Here is a 17,779-nt window from a genome sequence, read left to right as displayed (position 1 = left end):
AATTATCCCTATTTTATGGATGGGGAAACTGAACCAAGAATTTAGCTGTTAAGTCCTATGTTTTGAAAACTGGCCTCTTAAGTAATTTCCCCAAAATTACACAGGAAGCCAGTGTCTTTGAACGTTGGACATGTAGTTTGATGCCTTCTCCACTGGAATACAGTGTGGGTGAAAGTCATGTTCTCTAATCATTAATCAATATTAGTTATAAGTAGACAGGGGTCTTTGTGGCCTGAGTCACAAAGTGTGGATAGTGGATTTGTAAATTCCAAATATTCAGGGATGGTTAGATTGGAGTTCTGTCTGGAACCCAAATCTAATTAATAGTTTAAGTATTTAACACAGGTCTGAACCAAACACAGTCCTATACTGAAGGGCATACAACTGCATTGGTTAGATTGTGGGTATCTTCCGCCTCTAATTTTCATGATCCTTGTTTGAAAGCAGGAGAAAGAAATACAGTACTTACACAGATTTTGGTATCTGTTGTACCTAATAACCATGATAAGTCATCTAATTTGTTGTCTTTCTATAACATACAGGAAACTCCTTGAAGAAATACAGCCTGCCATCCAGTGCCAAAACCCTTGGGTAAGAATTCTAGGCTCCATGGAGTTCTTTAAAACACAAGGTCTGGTGGTGAAGGTTGTGGAGAGACTAGAGAATTTTTTTCCCTCAAGTGACTTTGCTGTCTAACATTACTGCTCAGTTTTACTTTGAGGGCCAATTAAAACGAGTTTGATTTCTGCTTAGCCCCTAATAAAGCCTGACCAGATTAAAAAAGCATATAGTGACCTTGGCAGCATTCTCTTCCAACAGCAGAGGCTTGAATAATGGAGGAAGGGGTGGTCTTGTTAAGACACAAGACGGAGATCTGGGTTCTATTCCCATGTGGCCTGGTGGAAAACACTGCAGTGCCATAGTTTTCCTGTTTGTAAAATGGGGTAGCACTACTAGCCTAATTCCCGAAGGTGCTAGAAGGCTGACCACATTAGTGATTGTGAAATGCTCAGATTCTGTGGCGATGAGTGCCCATGTAATGCCTGTAAACAAGTAACCAGAATAAGCCCAAATCAATGTGCTACATTGAGAGCTGTTCTGTCTGTAAATCCATGAGAATAATATATGCAGACGATTGATGTTTGTCTGTTGAGAAGGAATGGCAGTAACCTGCTTCAGCTAGTCCTGTCCCATGCCAGTCGGGAGAATACACCCATAGGAATCAATGTGTAGACAAGCGCAGCTTACTCCGGGTTCACCATGGATGTGAACTCTTTCCCATTTATTTTAGGAGGGCTGGAAAGATGCGTCTTGCTAGCCCTTTTGCAGTTGGCACTCATGAAACTGTCTTGAGTTGGGATCATTGAGATTAAGCAGTTTAATGGGCCAAATGGTGTTTCTGTAATATTACCCATGGCCACAACCAAAGAACTTGGTGGTTGAGCGCTTTTCTCAAGGAGGCGATGGAAGGATTTTGATAGCTTGAGGATTAGGTGTGGGTGCTTTTAAATAGGGTTGCCAACTTTCTAATCGCACAAAACCAAACACCCCTGCCCTGTCCCTTCTCTGAGGCCCCACCCCCACTCGCTCCATCCCCCCTCCCTCTGTTGCTCACTCTTCCCCACCCTCACTCACTTTCACCGGGCTGGGTTGGGGTGCAGGGGGGATATGGGCTCTGAGCTGGGGTGCAGGCTCTGGCTGGGGCCAGAAATGAGGGGTACAGGGTGTGGGAGAGGGCTCCGGGTTGGGGCAGGAGGCTGGAGTGCGGGGGGAGTGAGGACTCGACTGGGGGTGCAGGCTTGGGGTGGGGCCGGGGATGAGGGGTTTGGGGTGTGGGAGGGGACTCCGGGCAGGGGGTTGGGGTGTGGGAAGGGGTTCAGGGTGTGGGGACACCTGGCAACCCTATTGTCACTGATGGTGTCCTTAGTGCAATACCATCCCACCTGCCATCCCTGCCCATTAGCATTCTAAACTCCTACGTGCATTACCTGCCTATTTATCCTTAAAGCCATGGCAGATATTGATTAAAAACTGAGATTTTAGAAGGGAATCTACTGTAAAAGAGTGTTCTCCCATATTTAAGGTGATCCCCTTCCTCCTCTCCCCCCCCCCCCAGTACCCAGCACAACTGTGTGTTTGTTCAAGATTTGCCCCATATTACTGCTATCACTAGCAATAATGGACTAATGTATCCAGACATAACTTCAGGGCTGAGGCTGGCACAAAGGACAATTTCTCCGCTGCATGAGCTGTGCTCTTTACCAAACATTTATAATTAAATGGTTGTTTTGGGGTTCAAAATTCTGGGCCTGATTCTTCTTGCAATTACCTGTGGTTTTACACTTTTATAACTCGATTGGCTTATTCCTGATTCACACCACTGTGATTGAGTGAGGAAATGGGCCCCCATAGGTTCAAACAAAAATAATTTCCCTTGCCAATGTTAGTGATCAGAACACAGATTATTAGTACTGAGTATTTTAATTTCCCTTTTTGCTATGAATCCTATTTATTCACTTTTTGGATTTCGCTCAGATTACAGCGATGAAAATAGACTAGCCAAGCAAGTGAAAGTGACTAGTTCTTCAAGTTCTTGCTCATGTTGATTCCATTCTAGGTGTGCACGCCAGCCTGCAATTCCGGGTGGCGAACTATCAGTCCCTCTTCTGCAGGTACAATTTTAACTTATCGGACTCCCTCTGTAAGGTAAACGAGTCCCTCCCTCAGGGTTTGGCCGAGGAATTCGGAACCCTGGTGGAGGAGGGCATCACGGCAGCTAGTATCTGTACGGCTGGCTGTAGTGCCCCTCTCATGTGTTGGTATATCAGGTGCTGCCAGCCCTACACCCTCTCAGTTCCTTCTTACCACCCGTGGTGGTTAGTCAGAGCGCCTTTCCTTGCATAGCAAGGGCTAGCGGTTTCGTCTTTTCTGACTTCAAGCCTTAGGGCCTTGTAAATAGTTGCTTATAGTAGTTAGCGTTAAGTGTAGTTAAAATTTATTTAACAGCCAGCCTGCAATTCCGGGTGGCGAACTATCAGTCCCTCTTCTGCAGGTACAATTTTAACTTATCGGACTCCCTCTGTAAGTTAAACGAGTTCCTCCCTCAGGGTTTGGCCCAGGAATTCGGAACCCTGGTGGAGGAGGGCATCACGGCAGCTAGGTGCTCTCTCCAGGTGGCATGGGACATGGCGGACTCAGCACCTAGGGTGGTTGCATTGGCGGTGGTCATGAGGCGCAGTTCCTGGCTTCAGACCACCAGCCTGTCCCAAGAGATGCAGACCTCTATCCAGGACCTCCCATTCGATGGGAATGGACTGGTGCAAGGCTGGATGGATTGAAGGACCCTCGGGCCACCCTTGGCTCGCTGGGTATGCATATGCTGCAGTCTGCACGGAAGCAGCTCCGACCACCTCCGCCCCGACATGTTCACGTCACATTATGTGCTTACCCTACAAGCTCGAGACGACACTGGCTTTGGCAGAGCAGAGCTGCAAGTCTGTGAACTCTGAGTCCACCTCCATGGACATTGCTTATAAGTGACCTAGAATGGAATCGACATGAGCAAGCATTCGAAGAAGAAAAAACGGTTACCTACCCTTTTGTAACGGTTGTTCTTCAAGATGAGTTGCTCATGTCCATTCCATTACACGCCCTCCTGCCCCTCTGTTGGAGTTGCAAGAAAGATTTGAGAGGGCGTAGGGCTGGCAGCGCTTGATATACCGACGCATGAGCGTGGCACTCAAGGGGGTGCCACAGCCAGCCCTATGGATACCGCTAAGGCAAAAATTTCCCATGACCGTGCTATTGGGCATGTGTACACCTAGAATGGAATGGACATGAGCAACACAGCTCGAAGAACATCATTTACGAAAAGGTAGGTAACCGTTTTTTAGGTTCTTTTGTGCTGTTATGTGTATTGTAAACACACTACAGGAATATGCACATGCCGAATAGTCCTACTAAGGAAGGATAGTCCTATTGCTATTTAGCTCTGTCTTTCTAAAGAGCTCACCTAATCCAGTGGATTTTAATAGAGTTATTAAAAGGTTCATCCTCCTGTTTTCTTTGCTCCTGTGTTTTACTCCTGTTTAGAGCTTTCAGAATTTGCAGTTATGGAAAGATTTAAATCCAAAATACTCTTGATTTATTTTAAAAAAGAAAATAATATAAACATAGCTATTTGTATTTGGTTTTGTAAAACCTAGGAAGGGTGTGTGTGTATGTCTAGTAATCTAGTGGTAATTAATATTCTTTTGATGTATCAGTATATATACATATACACACATGCGCGCACACACACATGCATGTCCTCTAAATTTTGGGACTGAACTATCTGAGTGACCCTCTTTACAAAGCACCAGCCTTCCTCTTTAGGGTAAGGCACTACTTTTGCCCAAAAAATTTCAGTATTCCTGTTCTCTGTTTAAATCCTCTCCATCATGGTCTTGTCTTACTCAGAATCCTCAAGTAGCCCATATGGCCACCATGATATCTTGGCAGCTCCTTGAACTGAGGCTGTGATGTCTGTATTAGTGTTCTGATACCTTATAGAAAAAGGGAGGTATTTACACATCTCATTTGCACGTGGGTAAGATGCTGTGTGGAAAATCAATGCCCCAAAAGTGGTTTGGTTTGCCGGAAATTCAAGGCTAAAAATAATCACCATCTACTATCTTCTGCTAATGTGTGGCTTGATTATACCGTGGCTGTATTCAAATAGCTCCTTTTGACATTAACAGGCATAAATGGCACTTATTTTGTCTTGCTTACAATGCTGTTTTGTATTTCAAGGTTATGTGACTGACCTCACTCAGTGTTGAAGTGTCACTTCCATAGAAAAGCACTTTGTTCCACAGCTATGTCATCTTTATAAGCAAAGCTGGGCCAATCCTGCTAAAAGTTATTAATTATCATTAATTTGAACTTCTAAATTCATTTGCTTTGTTTTGTTTGTGCCATTTTCATGTTCACTTTGTGAACATTCCAGTGAATGAATTTCCTGGCAGAAACATTTACTAAAATAGTGAATTTTAAGTACACACGCTAGAACAGTGGTGAAAAGTGAATGTCAGTGATTATCACACTCATCGACGGTGAAATAATTGGAGAATAATTCTGAACAGCTAACAAATATGGGTAAATCTATATCTGTTGGCAGACAATTCACAGATTGGAAAAAAAGGACTGATTTAAATGTATATTTTGTACATTGTGACTAGTTTGCCCAGCTCTGGTTATAAGCAACCAGAATTGTCAAAAAAAGGTCTGAGTGCTTGTTGTGTGTTTGTTGGATGAGGGCACACAGAAGAACAGTGTCCAGTTGCATGAGTAGTTGAGAGCAGTGGTCTCTAACATGTGGGCCTGTGCTGGGTGTCTCCTTATCACAAGTCAGCATTTTGTTCCTTACATTGGCCACACATTGCCAGCTTCTGATTTCTGAACATTTTGTCCTTCTGGCCAAAAATTGTCATCTTATGCTGGTACCTTTGTCACTCAGTGTTGGTTACCACCTACACTATTTCACAGTTGGCAGACCACTGTTCTAATATACTTTCTGAAGTGTGCCTAACCAGAAGAAAAGGTTACAACTCCTCTGCTAAGCTAAAATGTTCATTGCCTTTCCAGGGGCAGATTTTCTGTTCCGTCAGTGGAGAACAGGCCAAGCATCTGGGGAGAAAGTCCACCAAAGTTTGCTACGAAACCCAACAGAGTCATCGTGCGTGAAGGCCAGACAGGCAAATTCTCCTGTAAAATAACAGGACGACCACAGCCTCAAATAACTTGGTTTAAGGTATGGTTTCCTGAGGGGCAAATGTCCTTGTTCTGCCTCAAAGCTTCTATTATTATAGGAGGATGAAGTCTGTTGGTTCTTCTTCAAGTGTTGGTCCTGCTATGTCTTTTCCAAACGAGGGTATGCGTGCATGCCATACACCTGAGTCCAGAAATGCTTCAAAGCAGTGTCCCTTGACCAGCACACGCACAGTAGTGTCCCTCGTGCTCCCGACTGAGAGTATAAGAGGCAGAGTGGGTCAACACCTTTCCAGGTCCTTCTTACCACTGCATGGCCTGAGTCAGAATCATGTCCTCCTTCTCTCCATGCATAACCTGTAATGGAGACTTGCTGTAAATCATTTTTATATCTTAACTTGGTAGTTATAGTTAGTATAGGATAATTTCTCTCCCCTGCCCCCATTCGCCGGAAATCTTCCCTGGTCCCAAGACTACACCCAGAGTCTTGGGATTCAAAAATTGCATCTCCTGCCCTTGCTCCTTCTCTGTCAATGACAAGCATCAAAGGTGCCTGTTCTGCCTGGGTGAGGTGCACATCTCTGCAAAGTGCAGTAGCTATTGATCCTTCCTACCCAGAACTAGAGAGGTCCAAGAGCACTGACTAAAAAAGTTCCTGATGGAGGAGGCTCTGAGGCCCCACTCTGACCTTGTTCCCAGGAGACCCACCATATACTGGCCTCAAATGACCAGCAGTGCCCCTCCAGGCACGAGCCTTGGAACAGAGCCTTTACCACAGAAGCCCAAAGAGTCCTCCTCCAGGGTTCCCCATGAGTGTAAGGGGAGCTCTCATGGGCTTCAAGACGATGACCGCATGCCATTTATCAGAAGCCGTCCATTTCAGGATCTCTTAACCCAGGATGGAGGGAAAATCAAGCACCCCAACCCAGGCTCACTCCACCTTCAGATGGGCATCTGAAATAGAATACTCATACTCCACCCCTGCTCAGGAAATCCTTATACAAGGTAGAAAGGATTCTACTAGAGCCTGCTAACAGGCTAAATGGTGGCACTTTTCAACCTGGGCACAACGCCACCAACATTCCCTTGGTAGGTGGTCATTTTGGTTTATCCTAGACTAGTTCCCCTCCTTAGAGACTTCAGGTCTGGCCCTTAGTTTGCTGCGGGTATGCCTAGCAGCAATTAGTGCCTTCCTCCTGTGTTCTGTGTTTACACACCTGGCTACTGTGCAATTTATGAAGGGCTTGATCGGTACCTTCCCACCGGTCATTAAATCTATGCCTCAATGGGACCGTAACCTTGTCCTGTCAACACTCTCAGGTGCACCCTTCGAACCTATGGCAACGCATACCATGACCCACCTGTCCATGAAGGTGGGGTTCTTAGTGGCCATCACTTTGGCCAGAAGGGTCAAAGAGCTAGGAGCCATGATGGCAGACTCTTTATACAGTATTTCACAAAGAGAAGGTCTCCCTTAATTTACACCCCAAATTGCTCTTCAAGATTGTTTCTGAGTTCTATATCAATCAATCGACTCACTTACCTGCAGGTCCACGGATGCTGCTTTTAAGAATTTCTGTATTCAGGTGCATGGTGGGCATGCACACCCACATGTAGACACAGATAGGGACAACACATCTCGAAGAAACTTCAGTTACAGTAAGTAAGCTCCAGTGACTGTGATAGTATAAACTATACTGCATGTCAAGAAACCTGTGTACAACACCGAGGGGGCAAAATCTTCCCCTCGCTTGCAACCCAGACAAAATTATAGAATTGAACATTAATTCTTTTGTCTTCCTCTCTTCCACTGTCTTCTGCATCACAGCAAGGACTATTCACCAGGCAGTAGGAAATGTAGGGAATTTTCTCACTGGTTTTCATTTCTTCTGCTCATACAGGTTCTCTGCCAAAAATTGAACAATCCCATGAATCAGCAGAGGAGGGGGAATGTTTAAAGGTGTGGGAATGTTTCATAATTGAAAGAACACGTTTCCAGTTACTGGCCACTATCATAAATCTTTCTGTCTGTCTGTCTTGAGGTACAGAAATGCCCAGGGGCATCAGCCAGTGCTCAGGGCTCCACTCTACCACGCAAAAACATAATAAAAGAAAGTCCCAGTCCCAAGGATCTTTAGCTAATCTGCATTTCATTAATCCATGTTTTATAACTTGTTCTGCCAAGTGGCAGTCTCTTCCCCTTTCTTAGCAAAGCTCTAACAGCAGAGTGTTATCGTGAGGCATTGTAAAACTAACGTACACTTTTTTAGAATGAATGAATGAATCAGATCCATGTGGGGATGCCTTATTCTTTCCTTTTACTTTGCTTACCTGCTAATTCATAAAGATCAGTAGTTCATGTTGGATCCCCAGGACAATGGTGTCAATTGGTTTAACCGAATTTTCTTTCAGCTATGATTTATAATATTCAGACACTAGGAAGTTATTGATCATCAGAGGTGTTAAAAATTCAACATCTACCAACAAGTACCATACAATGCTGCTGGGGAGAGCACAATTTCCGCCTGTATTTAGAATAGGAAAATTTGTGGCATCTGTTAGCAAAGACTACTGAAGCACATGCACTGGTTTGCTTACAATGGCTTGCTTAGTCTCAGATACATAGAATGTAATGCCAAAAGGGACCATTATGCTCATCAAGATTGATCTCCTGTGTAACACAGGCCATAGAATAGGAATTAATGAGTGAAATATCAAGCCCATGGCTTGTGACTGAACAAGAGCCTATCTTTTAGGAAGTCATCTAATATTGTTTTAAAGATTTCAATTGATGGAGAGCCCATCACATTTCATGGTAAGTTGCTTCAGTGTTTAATTATCCTCTTAAAAAAAAAAGGGGGGGGGGAAGGAGGGCTTTATTTCTAGTCTGAATTTAACTAGCTACAGCTTCCAGCCATTGGAGATTATCTCTTTGTCTGCTAGATCAAAGAATCCTTCATTATCAGAAATTTTCTTTCCATGTAGATACTTCCAGACCATGATCAAGTCACATTTTAACCTTCCCTTGGATAAATTAAAATAAAGATATTAAGATTAGATAAAATAGATTAAGTATTAGGAACAACTGTTAAGATAGGTAGATGTCTTTAGTCTGGCAGCTTTGACCATGACTATTTTTGAGGGTGAAGTGTCAACCGGAACTTACAATTCTGATAGGTCTTGCATTTATTTGTGCCCCAATCTTAATAATATTTACAAACATAAGAGGCTCAATTGTTGGCACAGGAATGGAAAGGGTGGGGGCCAAATATGGCTTTTATCCACCTTTGCACACAATATATTCTAGGCCCTGCAACGGTTTGCTCTAACTTGCACTCTGCTTCCCGTGGCCTCCAATGAGCTAAGGAAAGCAGAGAATAGCTGTACTACAGTAGTCCAAGACCTTTTGCTCCCTACAGTCTACCTCTGAGATGCTCCCTATGCCAGAGAGGGACTGCACTGGGTCTCTGGCAGCTCTGTGCTGCTCAGGAACCTCTCTTAGGCAGTGGGTATTTCCTTAGAATCATAGAATATCAGAGTTGGAAGGGACCTCAGGAAGTCATCTAGTCCAACCCCCTGCTCAAAGCAGGACCAATCCCCAGACAGATTTTTGCCCCAGATCCCTAAATGGCTCCCTCAAGGATTGAACTCACAACCCTGGGTTTAGCAGGCCAATGCTCAAACCTCTGAGCTAGCATAAAGAGCAGCATAAAAGGGCCATAGCACAATGGAGAATTGGCCCCAAAGTCTCTGTAACTATAATTCTAAAATGTGATGTCCATCTCTCAGAAAAGGAAATAAAATGTGTTACTGCTTCAGTTGCCTATACAATAAAAGTAAATTTAATTTTCTAAGGATACTAATGTGAATGATGAAAATTCAGAATAGAATGGAAATAAGGGGTGGCAAAATCCAGGAGAAGCAGTCTCCTGCAGATTTGAATTATAAAGCTTTGAACCCAAAATGTTTGTTTATACTGGCTGGGTACTAGCCACAGAAGGTATTTGGCTGAGAGATAAGTGGAAAGAACAACATGGGACAATGGACTGGTCTTTTACCACAAGCTGCTTATTTCCATGACTGTCTCTCTAATGGGGTTGTTTTGTGATCTTTGCAGGGTGATATTCAGTTGCAGCAAAAAGATCGTTTCAACATGTTTGAGAAATCAGGCATCCAGTTCTTGGAAATCCAAAATGTTCATCTGGCTGATGCTGGAAGTTATACTTGTACCGTGATGAATAGCGCTGGGAAGGCATCCGTGTCTGCAGAACTCATGGTTCAAGGTACAACAAAAAGAGATTAATTGGGAATAACACAAGTGCATTACAAAGTGTTCTTAAATCATTGCTTTCAGCAATGTCTGAATACAAGTGTTGATTTTTTCCCCCCCTAAGCACGCGCTCTCGCTCTCTCCCCTCCCATGCCCCCTCCCCTTGTGTGGAATGACATTTTGATGTATCAAAACCTGCAGCACAGCGCTACAACTAAAAACACTGTCCAAATGCAACAACTGTCAAAATGTTCTCTTATCACTTCCCATATGACCTAGCATTTCGCTTTACTTTTGTTACTTTGGAGCTTGATATTTTTTAATTTCAGCAAGTGGAAATTCTACATATGTAATAAAATACAGTAATCATACCTTCAGAGAGTGCCTCATTTGGGATGGGGAGGGGCAAATCCTTTTACCATGATTGTTAAGTAATTGTGTTTAGCACTGTCATAGTACTTTATTCTTTCAATGCACTGTATGAACATTAATCTTCACAATTCCCCTTTGAGTAGTAAAGCATTATTATTATTATACCCATATTTATAGATGCGTGTGGAGGGGCTAACAGAGACATGGGGAAGTTAAGTAGCTTGCCCAAACCAGCACAAGACGAGATAAAAAGCTGAGTTTAAAACTAAGGTGTTCCTAGTTCCCAGCCCTGTCCTCTTCTGACTATAATTAAAAGGAAAAAAATAGATTTGTATAAACATGTGTGCTACATCTGTCATGACATATATAGTTAATTTTCTGGTTTGATGCTCATGCTTGTACATCAACACCAAAAGCATAGGCCTCTATCACTTGAGCTACAGTAGAAGTCTTTTTATCTCTAAGGAAGAAGTAGGCTGTTGCAGCTACCGGGGCCAGCTACGTGCACAAAGCAAATACATTACATATGCCCCTATTACACCAGCTTGTTGCAATCATCTGAGGTCCACGGGAGTCTGTGTCCCATCTGGGGAGTCATTTTGAGGAGCAACAGGGTTATATGTGTACAAATGACAACGGGAATTGAACTCAAGCATGTGCTACTTAACCTAAAAGGAGTGCTGTGAGCAAGTATCAATCTGTGTAACCACTGTGGTCAGCCACTAGAGAGACCCCATTTGCCCGTGTATTACTCAGACAGACCGTTTTTTGTTCATTGAGCCTTTTATTAAATATGTGACTGAATCTCTGACTGCTCCCGCCAGGTTAATGATCCTACTGTGTATAATGAACACATCTGTCTTGGGACATGATGAGGGCTGAGAACCAACAGTTCAGCCACATTGTGTATAAATTTCAAATGCTAACTGCATCCCTAATTAAGGGACACAGTCTTTCCTGGATCAGTACGTTCAGAACAGGAGAGGACTATGGGCCCCAGGCATTTAGTAAAAAGGAGGTTACATGGTAGTGTATTTATCTTATCAGCTGCCTTTACCATTCTAACCTCCCATATCTAATTCTTTAAATATCAATTAAATCAGCTAGTAGGAAGTTCTGTAAAGCATTATCAGGCAGTCATACAATTGAAATTATTGCATTATTTTTAAGCAAAGCTATGTAGATCTCTTGTATAGATCATCTTGTTCCAAGAGCTTTATTTCTTCCAAGTTTCCACAGTCGGGTGGAGAATGGAAAGAATGTTCTCTTAATTGATAGGGTCATGTAGCACTGTTTTGTCTTCAGCCAGCTGAGGTTTGTTAAGCTTTTTATGGATCTTTAACTGGTCATCTTTCAACTGGGATTCAGCTTACTTCTTCAGTGAAAAATTTTGGTAACTGTTTGTTTATGGCCAGACTAATTGCAAGGTTCCTTTGTGCCGCAGTCCCAGTCTCACAGCTGGCCTATAACACAGTAGTTCAACTTGAAACCTGCCGCTGATGCACAGAGGATGGGAAACATTGCCTTTTGGAGGCTGAGTATTGCCTCTCTGATGCTTCCAAACACTACCTGCCCAATATCTGAATCTGGATCTCCCAGAACAAGTGGTTGTGCACTTTGCCAAAATGCTAGTCTGAGCCTCCTGAGAATGAACTTGGAAAATTGAATGAAAACACTTCTTTGGAATACTGTCCGGTTCTGGTGTCCACGGTTCAAGAAGGAAGTTGAGAAATGGGAGAGGGTTCAGAGAAGAGCCACAAGAACAACTACAGGATTAGAAAACATGCCATAGATTGAGCTCTTTGAGTCTATCACTATCACTATATTTAGCTTAACAAAGAGAAAGTTAAGTGGTGATTTGGTTACAATCTATAAGTACCTAAATGGGCAACAAATATTTAATAATGGGCTCTTCAGTCTAGCAGAGAAAGGTATAACGTGATCCTGTGGCTGGAAGCTGAAGCTAGACAAATTCAGACTGGAAATAAGATGCATATTTTTTAACAGTGAGAGTAAAAATAATAATAATATAATATATGGAGATATACCTATCTCATAGAGCTGGAAGGGCCCCTGAAAGGTCATTGAGTCCAGCCCCCTGCCTTCACTAGCAGGACCAAGTACTGATTTTGCCCCAGATCCCTAAGTGGCCTCCTCAAGGACTGAACTCACAACCCTGGGTTTAGCAGATCAATGCTCAAATCACTGTGCTTAAAGTGCTTTCTTGTATTGGGATCTAAAACTGTTCCTTATGCTGCCCTCCTTCCCTGAACTGCTGTCCTGGTTGTTCACTTTAAAAATCTGGTCATTATGTACTGTAACCAGTGCTTTCCTGTGCTTGCAGACTTAGAGCGCAGCAGACTGCACTAACTGGCAACCTGTCTTTGCACTCTGCAGAGTTGGCAGCCCATTTATGGCTACCACTTCTATGTGCATAAGTGTGGGAGAAGGATCTTTCCCTCCTGGCATACCCACGCAGGGACAGATGTAACTGGGACTAAAAGACCTAGAATAATTAGGGTCTTTTACAATAAGAAGAAAACTAAATCTCTGTTTTGGGCTGTAAACTACACTGAGCAATTTGAATCCCTGGATTCATTGTAAGCCCTGTGTGAGCTTCCATGCCAGAACATTTCTTCCAAAAGTGAAAGATTCAATATGTTGGTTTCATTTTTATGCCATTGTTTGTCTTTGTGTTGAACATGTTAATCTCTACCCACCAGCTAATGCTTAGTCAGGAATTTGTGGCTGGACACAGTTTACAACCAGAACACCTGATTCAGCATCTTCGTAATTACACTTTTTAGATCAAATACAGAGGATGAGTGGCCTGCCCAGGTCCACATCCTCTCTGAAGTTCCATTAAGAATTAATGAGCTGCCTCCAGCTGGAATATCATACTTGCCTGCCTTTTCTAACCCTGAACATTTCAGTCTGACAAAGCCCTTTAGTTTTCAGTGGGCCTTGCAGTTGCTAGATCCAGAAATATCTTAAACTGAGCCAAGACCTCTTGCCATTTCAGTTAAGCAGTCAGCACTTGTGGTTGGGAGTCAAGATCTGTCAATGAATCTGTTGTGGTCCAGTGACTCAGCAAACAGTGGGTATGATTTAGATCCATATCAACTTTCCTCGGGTGGCAAGCCATAATTTGGCTCCCATACAAAAAAAATTGACTCTCCAAAATATGAACTTTGCCTAAAGCTTTATTTTGACATTTCCAAGGTTTGTATTTAGTATAATATGTTTCCTTTATTTTTATTTCAGGTTCAGATAAGACAGACCTGTATGTTCACCCATTATGGTATGTTTTTCATTCAATACATTTTCCCTTTTCCGATCTTTTAAAATGCAATATACTGTGGTCTTGAAACTGCAGCATGAAACTCCACTGAAAGAGAAACAAACCCTCCTTCTTCATAGTGTAAGTCAACTCTAACTATTGGGGGTTAGAAGGAAACTTTACTCAGGGACAGATTATCTCATAATGGATACCTTGTACCTCCTGTGAAGCAGTTAGTATTGGTCGCTGTTGGTGGCAGCATTCTGTTTGAGACAGACCACTGATCTGATCTGTAAGGGAAAATTCTGATGTTTCTGGTGTAACAAAGTCAGGCCGGGCGGCTGCAGGAGGCTGGTAGAGGGCCAATATGTTAGCCCTAGAATGTTAAAGGCCCTCTTTCCTACAAGCTGAGAAGGGGTTACCTCAGGTCAATTAGGGACACCTGCATCCAATGAAGGGACTGCCTGAGACCTTTTAAAGCCCCTCCTCTGCAGCTGCCAGGCTAGTGGCAATAGGGAAATAAGCTTCCCCAGGGTGAGAGGCTGTACTCCTTCCCATAGAGGAAACAGCCAAACATGAGTGTCTGCTAGGGGAAAAACTGACACCCCGGAGCAAACAGGACAACACTCTGCCCTAGCGAAGGGGCAGGGAAAGGTATCCCCCTTTGTTTTTGTGTTTGTGAGACTTTCCTTTTTGTTTGGTGGAGGCTCGCCCCTTAAGCCGATCCCAACGCCTACCCTGAACATATGGCCAGAGAAACACAGAGGGGGGAAGACAAACACTGCTCAGAGTGGGGCTGATTTACCCCAAGCCCAATGCAAGCAGATGGGGACGTGCTAGGTCTGGCGAGATGAAGGTCTGCCACACTATGTACATTGTCTTCAAGGAGGAGCTCCAAATGTGGACTGGCTACAGTATCGACATGTGAACTGTATGAAACAAGAGATTGCTTGCTCTGAACACTCTCCTAATTCATGCTCAGAACACTTGCATACATCATGTCAATATGGAGCAGATCTTTCTTAAAAGCACGGTACTGCATGAATCTTAATTAAAAACTGAAACTAGATGAGTAAGAAATGGGTCTAGTGATTATGATTTCTATTTTCATACATTTAGAAAACTTCTGAAGGTTACTTTTTTAGTCCTTCTGGAAAACAAATTTTGGGAACGGAACAATTTTATACTTCTGCAGGACTAGCTTTATGTTTAAATTATTGTGTCTGCTGAAGTGTAAAGGAAGGTTGGAGTTCTAGAAATGATTGCTGAGATTTTCAAAGTAGTCTAGAGGATTTATACACATCTTCCAGGTAACCAGTGTAAACAATGACTATGGAATACCTGTGCCCCTTCCATATACAAGTACATACTGTGCTTCTGAGTCCTTCACATAGAAAGTCCAAGATTAGATCTGGTCAGAATGATAAACATTTCTGTGAAAAAAAGGTATAAGAAATGAAAAATGTTCTCTCAATTTTTTTCTGAAAGTTTTGAGGAAAATTTTTAATTTTTTTAAGTTGAAAAAATGAAAGAAACATTTTCAGTTAGAAGAAAGAGCATTTTTAATAGGAAAAAAATGTATGAATGAAAAGTTTTAACCAGTGCTAACCAGGATGTACAAGATTGCTTCATGGAGTCATCAAGGCTCGTATTAGTTTATTGAACACATCCACTAGCTCTGAGTTTTAGACCATTCAGGATGTTGGATTTCTGTCCCAACACATCTGGAGTGGGATTTTCAAAAGTGCTCAGCTCTGCTGGAAGCAGAACTAGGCCAAAACTGATTGCTTTTCAAAATTTCATCCTACCACAATGTGCTAAGACCTAGGCTTCTCCTGGTAACATGCTTTTTAACAGTAAAATTGAGCTACTCACCAGAGCTTGCAATGTCCTGAGGTCTCAAGAAGTAGAGCTCCTCCTCCTTTGTATCCTATTAATAGGAGAACTGGTATGTTTTGTAAACCATAACATTGTACAATCACAAGTGCAAGCCTGATGCATAGTTATTTATCCAGCCTAACCTTGTTGAGGCCCCTAGGCACTATGGGTAAAATTTTCAAAAGTGTCTAAGTGACTTGCAAGCCTTAGTCCTATTTTCAAGAGACTTGAGGACTTAAGAGCCTAAGTCTCATTGAAAGTTAATATAAATTAGGTTCCCAAATCACTTAGGCATTTTTGAGACTTTTACTGTATGTTTAATAAGCATAATAATACAGTGACAATAGTCAACTAGAATTATCTACAGGAAGTTAACTTATACAGTGTTTTGAGTCATTTATATATGTGGCCTGAATCCATTCACACTTACACCGATTTTACACCACTGTCACTCCATAGATTTAAATGGAATGAACTGTAAGTCTAAGACAGTGTATGTGAGATCAGAAGCTGACCCATGTCATGTAAAAGAGGGCCTAAGCAGAGGAATGGGATCCAGCAACTCCTGTTTTGTAATCCACGTTCTGACATTGAGTCACTCTGTGGCACAAGCCATTTATTCCCCTTTACCAGATAGAGGTAAATAATATTAACCTCTATCTCACAGGGATTTTGTGGGGGTTAATTAGTTAACAGGAATTAATTCAGGGATGTCCTGTGGCCTGTGTTATACGGGAGGTCAGACTAAATGATCACAATGATCCCTTCTGGTCTTATAAACTATGAATGTTTGCAAAGTTCTCTGAAGCTAAAGTGCTGTATAAGTCCTAATTATTACAAGCCATTGATTATATCTCTAAATAAATAATTTCCCTTCAGCACTCCAACAAAATCAACTTCCACTGCAACCAAAGCTATTGAAAATTCAGAATTCAAACTGGCAACTAGCAATGGGATTGCTAAGGAACTGAAATCCAGCAGCACTGGCCTCACAGTTGAAACCAAAGAGAGGACAGCAGTTAAGAAAGAGGCCTCTTCTATCTCCTCCAAAGAAGCCAAGGACAATAGACAACGACAGCTCAGAGAAACCAACACAGAACCTGCTCAGGAACCTAAAGGAGAAGCGAGGGGATCTCAGGGCCTACAGAAAACTTCCAGCACCATAACACTGCAAGCTATTAAAGTGCAACGAGAACCAAAGGCAGAATCCACGGCCACTTCTACTGGACAGGATGAGGACAGGAAAGGGGCCACACAGCCCCTGACGACAACTCGACAAACTGCGTCTCTCATCAGACAAGCTGGTCCAAGGAGTAGGGAAGCAGAAAACAGAGTTGGAACAAGGAAGAGCACAACAGAGCAGAAGAGGGAGCCTCAGGGAGTCCCTCCACAGTTTGAGAGCCGTCCACAAAGCCAGGAAGTATTAGAAGGCCAGGAGGTCAAATTCAAAAGCAAAGGTAAAGGGATGAAAGCTCAAAGAACCCAGTGTTTAGGGCTCTGTTGCTGTAGATGGAATAACGGGGAAATACTTCACTCTTCAGTGCAGGTTTCTCCTCCTTCCTAAACCATTCTTAAAACAGCTCTTCTGTGGCACTCCACACTTGCATCAGCAAAACCATTATTCCACTGCACACCATTGTGATGTTCTGTCTCTGTGATTTCTATACAGGGCCAGACCTTAATATGGCTGTTCAGGGGAATAAGAAGGAATAGGAGCCAGAGGCCATTCTCCTGCCTGGCTGTTGTAGGGCTCCCTGCATCAAGGCTCAGGTGCAGAATGGCTGACCATGGACTGTGTGCCCAGCGCTCACTCCCTCCTTATCCTGCCCCACCAGCAGATTCTTGCTTCTGTCCCCTTCTCCAGCATGCTGACCTCTGGTGCTGAATTGGTAAAAGAGGATAAGTAAGCTGCACCTTTTTCAGTGCTGTAGTAAGTTACTGTCCCCTGGAGCAAGGGATGGAGTAGAGCAGGAATTGTAGTGGAGTGTCACTGCTTGCACATCACCCCCTGCTTAGGGCTCAGTCTAGCCCCTGGTGTTCAGGCAAGTGTTTCTAATGATTTAACTACAGAAGGTCATAATTAAAAGGCCCTGGCTCAGTGTTTCCTCTTCTTCAGAAATGGATCAGATTTTAACCTCTCAGAAGAGAAAGGAGCCATGGAGGGCTTTTTGGCTGTATATCATGGTATGCATGATCCATTTTAATCCATTCCCTGAGGAAAATATGAGGAA

The 17,779-nt window shown here is 43.0% G+C and overlaps 1 protein-coding gene across 3 annotated transcripts in view; it reads left to right on the top strand.

Moving 5' to 3' along the window:
* Positions 1-17,779, top strand: part of MYLK (myosin light chain kinase) — a 217,402-nt gene that overhangs the window by 44,295 nt on the left and 155,328 nt on the right. For all 3 annotated transcript variants that reach the window (XM_065413162.1, XM_065413161.1, XM_065413160.1), the window contains exons 3-7: positions 543-591; positions 5,626-5,791; positions 9,866-10,031; positions 13,655-13,691; positions 16,428-17,005. In XM_065413162.1, coding sequence (XP_065269234.1) covers positions 543-591; positions 5,626-5,791; positions 9,866-10,031; positions 13,655-13,691; positions 16,428-17,005 — 996 coding nt within the window. The remainder of the gene's footprint in view (positions 1-542; positions 592-5,625; positions 5,792-9,865; positions 10,032-13,654; positions 13,692-16,427; positions 17,006-17,779) is intronic.

This window comes from Emys orbicularis, chromosome 11, assembly GCF_028017835.1.
Source record: "Emys orbicularis isolate rEmyOrb1 chromosome 11, rEmyOrb1.hap1, whole genome shotgun sequence".
Lineage (NCBI taxonomy): Eukaryota > Metazoa > Chordata > Testudines > Emydidae > Emys > Emys orbicularis.
The sequence above is the reverse complement of the archived record's forward strand: the minus strand, read 5'-3'. Positions and strand labels throughout refer to the sequence as shown.